This window comes from Aptenodytes forsteri, unplaced genomic scaffold (genome assembly GCF_000699145.1).
Source record: "Aptenodytes forsteri isolate BGI_AS27 unplaced genomic scaffold, ASM69914v1 Scaffold294, whole genome shotgun sequence".
Lineage (NCBI taxonomy): Eukaryota > Metazoa > Chordata > Aves > Sphenisciformes > Spheniscidae > Aptenodytes > Aptenodytes forsteri.
In genome coordinates, this window is record NW_008795676.1 from 476,728 (window position 1) to 482,188 (window position 5,461).

At 40.9% G+C, this 5,461-nt stretch overlaps 1 protein-coding gene across 1 annotated transcript in view; it reads right to left on the reverse strand.

The window, feature by feature from the left end:
• Positions 1–33: 33 nt before the first annotated feature.
• Positions 34–5,461, reverse strand: part of ZC3H12C (zinc finger CCCH-type containing 12C) — a 51,044-nt gene continuing 45,616 nt past the window's right edge. Inside the window, exons 4-6 of the mRNA XM_009282614.1 lie at positions 4,649–4,883; positions 3,619–3,725; positions 34–2,857 (exon numbers count right to left, since the gene is read on the reverse strand). Of these exons, the coding sequence (XP_009280889.1) occupies positions 1,461–2,857; positions 3,619–3,725; positions 4,649–4,883 (1,739 nt within the window). The 3' untranslated portion in view covers positions 34–1,460. The remainder of the gene's footprint in view (positions 2,858–3,618; positions 3,726–4,648; positions 4,884–5,461) is intronic.

Sequence of the window (5,461 nt, forward strand, 5' to 3'; positions counted from 1 at the left end):
ATATATATAAAAGCTTACGAGGTGCTAGTAAAACCCATGACTTAAAACCAGAAATATCCCTTACTAATACTAAAACAGACTTGGTTTGTCTGTTTCTAAAACAACACTAATTGTGACAAGAATCAGGCCTACACAATACAACAGGCCAAAAACTAACTTCAGGAACACATACGGTATCTTCTCTCCCTGCAACCCTCCCCTCCCCAGCTGAAACAGAAAGGAAAAAAAAAAAAGTTTGTTATTATTTTGAGCTACAATATCATTACCATAGTGCAGTTAATAAACGTTGCATATCCTCAACACACAAAACCTTTTCAGGCCAGCCTTGATAAATAGCAAGAAAAATCAAACAGTATCTTAAATACAAAACTTGCATTGAGATAATTAGATTCATTTAAAAACAGGTAAATATTTTATGAAAAGCGTATTTTATCCAGTACACTTGTGCAGCAATACAAAGAAAAAACACATAAAACAACTAAACGGGACTCTATCGTTCCAGGCCCCCTTCTACTGACCAGAAATACACAGAGCTGGGTAACAACACACGGGAACTGAAACAGGGTGGCCTGGTTTGGGGAGGTTCTGAGCGTTTGCAGCTTCTGTTAGGTTCAAAGGGGGCTGCAAATTCTCAGCACCTTTGAAAATCAGGCAATAAGGCTTTTACCTTATCCATAAATTAGTAAAAAAAAAAATATTTTTTTCCCTCCTCTGATTGCATCTGATCTTACTAATTGTCTGCATCAACAAAACACGTAACTATTTAAACAAAACAAAGAAAGCAATGAAAAGTGCCATACAATAAATTACCAATATAATGTTACCCATTTCACTGTTAACTGGTAACTTAATTATTTGTTTAAAAAAAATGAAGTCAGTGCTGTAGTAAATCTTTGTTTCCTATAAATAGACGATTATAGCACAAAAAAGCTCACAAAAACAAACAGACAAACAAACATACATACTTATGGTGTTGTAAAAAGTTCAAAAACTTGGCTTGAAAATTGCCTGCCAGAAGTAGCAAAATCCTCTTTCTGCAGGTTGTTTTAATACCACGCAGCCCAAGGACAAACATCCAGCAAGTTAAAAAATGAAAACAAAAATCCCAACAACAGGTAACAAGGATAGAAAGTGCTGCATATAAACCCCTGATGCACCAAAGATTATAACCAGAGACCACAGATTTTTTTTTTTTTATATATATATATTAATTTAAACTGGAACATTCTCCAGCTGTGAAAATAGCCATTTAAAAATTTTCAAACTAGAACACAAAATGTATCTGGTACTTCCGATGCATGGGGCTATACATACAGACTCCATGATACAGTATTTCACATAAACGGATTACTATATAACCTCCTTGCTGAGAAGGAGATCCCAAATGCTATTGTAGCAAACCTCCCTCAGCATTAGAGCTGAGCTGAAAACTACTAGACACCACAAAGATGCATCATCTCTCAATAACCTAGCTGAGATTTTTCCACTAAGATGGCTGCAGCGAGCTGCTGAGCGTCTGTCACGTGAGGGTTCTTCTTCATAACGATCCTCACAAGATCGGGGGGGAAGATGTTGCAGAGGTTAATGTAAACCTTCTCCCGGGTGTCTTGGTGCCTTGGAGGGTCTTGAGGGATTCCACAGTAAGGTACGCGCCAGGTCTGGTCCTGCTGTTCAGGTAAGCTTTGGAAGGCAAACTGCTCGTAACATGGCTGTGTGGGGTTACTCGGCAAGGAGTAGGTCTGGCGGTAGCCATATGCATCCATCCCGTAACTCTGCCTATCCCAACTTCCAAGCCCATCTTGGCCAGAATAAGGCTTTCTGTGTCTTAATGGAGAATTATCATATAAACGCGAGTCTGAAATGCTGTCTATTCTTGTGGACACGAGGGCTCTCCCCAGATGCATGGTCTTTGAATGTGACGAACTCTGAGATGTAGAGTAGTCGTTTGGACAACTAGAACGAGCACCAACTGTTGGATGCTGTAGATGCACAGCCATGTATGGAATTGGAGGTTTGTGGTGATGCTTTGGTTCTTCGTGACTATAGCTTTGCACTCGTGTGAGAGGCTCGTGGTAGCTCTGTAGGAAGGGCTGAGTGTTAAGGCGGCCGTGGGGGTGCATATGTTGGCACTTCAAGTTCTCCTCTAGCTGTGGGTCAGGTGAACTCATGTAAGAGCGATCACTGTAACCCACGTAGGAATCACTACTGCCACAGCTAACGCTCCCTTCGCTGCTGCAGTCGGAAGCTACAGAGCTAATCCTATAATCTGTGTCCAAGGAGAAGCGCCTTTCAGGACTACGTGGACCAGATATACTTAGATTTGAATATGCACTCAGCATAGAGTAGTACCCTACATCCACAGGAGACTCACATTTTGGATACTGGTCATAAGGCATTGGCGTTCCGTGATTTTTGGTTGCCATCATCACTGTAGGATACTGTCCCTGTGGTCTTTGATCCTGAGGTGGGAAGTGAACTCCGGATGGAAGGCCGTTAGTTAAAGGTGCAGTACTTTGGGGTTTTGCAGCAGAGGAACTTGGTATACTAACTAAAGAAGGTACAGACCTGGTTTCCAATTTGTTTTTGGTGGGAAGCTTTTCCTCCAAGTCTTGATAGACTTGAGTCCTTATACTAGGATCCGATTGCCTCTTTGGAGCAGCACGCTTCAGCTCAGAAGTGCCATCATTTTTAGTGCTACAGGGAACACTATTGCTTTTTACCAGTCCTCCTTCACTTGTAGTTTTGGCAGCTGTGCTTCTAGACATGGCACGAAGTTCATCAGCTACAGATCGCTGAGGCTGATTTCCTCTTTCTGGATGATAGTATTTGCATTTGTGTCCATAGGTACATTTCTTCCCTATTAATACAAACATAATCAGATAAAAAACTTCAACCAAAATCTGTTGATCAGTAAACAACGGAAATGCCCCTCATTTAAGTTTTACTGATGATTTGAAACGTCTTTCAAATGGTTTTGTGCCACACAGGGTGAGATCTAAGATCTCCTCTCTTGTACTGTGGGGAAAAAGAGGCAGTGGTAGTGTGCTGCAGCTAGTGCTCTAGGAATGCAGACCAACACTACCAACCACACTTTGAGCTGAACATGACACTGTCAGCGTGTCTGTACACACCTGCTGTATTGGGCCAAGGAGATATACAGGCAGAAAACTTAATAGGAAAGTCCCACAGAGTTGTAAGACCAGCAGGTTTCAGCTCAGTCAAGATGGTGGTGTGCCTGTAGGGATGCTCAGTAGCTAAACTTCAGACAGCTCCATCAATTTTCTAGAAGAAAATTTAGATGTCTTATGAACAAATCACATTAGAAAAGGGTTTTCTGGAGCCTATGGAATTTAGGTGCTGTTTTGGATCTATTCCTACAAATGATTAATAAAGTTGCTCCTTTAGTTCAACTAGTAGATAGAAATGTTCTCTAACTAGCACATGAAAAAAATCACTTCAGTTTCCACCATCAGCTCAGCATTTCAACCATTCTCAGGCTAAGACAACAATGTAAAAACCTCTGTTAAAAAGCTTTTATTTTTGGCAGTGTTAAAATAAAGCAGAAGCTTGGTCCCCAGTCCCAGCAGTACAGAAGACTGATGAGTTAAATCAAATTACCGTATGGACATGGTTGCTTCTTATGTTCTGGCACAATAGGCTTCTTCCTAAGAAAATTGTCCAGACTTGGACCATGGCGGCCAAGAGGATCATCAGGAGGCATAAATCTATAAAGCAAAAAAAAAAAAAAAAAGTATTATGGAAGCAAACAAGCCTTTTCATATTCCTCATGCAATGACCAAGAACCTCATGACTGTGTCCTACACCATAACCTGCCATGCTGACATTTTTAAGCCTGGGTACTTTGAGAGCTGTTTTGAAGGGCCACCTTTCAGCTCCAGGTACTGCCTGAGAGGTAAGTCATAGAAACAGACTGTGTGGACACCCCTATTCTGCTTCAGACACCTTCAGTCTAGCTCAGTTGACTGCTCTGTGGCAAAGCAGGGCTGCACACAACCCATTCCTAAACCAAAGTAAGGGCAGCAATACAGGCAGCGATTTCTTAAAACGCCACAACTAACTTTTTGCAAAACTGTGCTCATTGTCTAGGACTCTTGCATCAGTATTTAGGCACTCAAATACAAGTGTCTGCTTGGCAGACTACTGAGTCCCTCCCATTACAGGAAGCCACCAGTAGTAACTGCAGTTGATCTGTATGCCGGGATATGAAGATACCATAGATTAAGCAGGCAATTGAACTAGAGACCTGCTGAGGTTCATTCCAGCATGGGTTTTTCTGTGGCTCTAGGATTTAGGAGTCTAACCACAGGCACTCAAAAATGCTGGCTCAGTATATCAAGAGAATTGGAGTATTATACCATAGCATACACCAAATATAGCATACACATTGGCATACACCAAAAGGGGAAAAATAGCACAAAAAGATATAAAGATATTGCTATAAAAAAGCTCTAGCAAAAAACACAGTTCGAGTATTTTTAATCAGAAAACCAAATCTATGATTGACTATTCCTCCTGTTTTCCTTCACGTACCTAATGATTTGAGTTTAAGATAAGAAATTCATACAAGTCTTCAAAGTGTCCTTTCCTCATTTATTTTAGTGGAACATATAAAGATAAAATTACTTACTTGTCATTAACAAATGAATACATCAGCAAGCGTTCATCTATGAACTTCTTCCATTCAGGCTTTTCATTAGCTAGATCCCTGTAGTTATCATTAGAAACAATGATGCCATCTGACTCAAAGGCCAACTTCACTATAAATCGGTCATCGTAGCATACCACCCTTCTCCCTTGCACTCGGCGGGATGGTGTGAACACAAGAATCTTCTCCTTCTCTAATTTACGCAAGATTTCTTGATCTACAAGGAATAAGAATCAAAAGTTAAAAAAGAAAAAGAAAGAAAATAAAAGGATGTTTGTTTAATCTCCAAAGACATTAGATCTGAGGAAGAAAATCCAAGCATTTAGGACTAAACATGTCTTAAATGGTTATAGTCCAGCAGAAGGTGTCCGATATATGATATTTGAAGTTACAGTCAGAAGTCAACTGGCAATACTTTCAAAAAAAAACCCCAAACAAATCGAAACCTCCTGCTCCACACAATTTCTCTAAAACCAACACAGGGGACCTTGTTCATGTCGCTGTGGTTCAGGCTGTCCCTGTATGCCGTAAGAAGAACGGGTGGGGAAGACGACCGGCCTGGCTGAATGGGGAGCTCTTGCTGGGACTCAGGAAAAAAAGGAGAGTTTACCACTTGTGGAAGAAGGGGCAGGCGACTCAAGAAGAGTACAGGGATCTCGTTAGGTCGTGCAGAGAAGAAATGAGAAAGGCAAAAGCCCAGCTAGAACGCAATCTGGCCGCTGTCGTTAAAGACAACAAAAAAAGTTTTTACAAATATATTAATGACAAGAAGAGAGCCAAGGAGAATCTCCATCC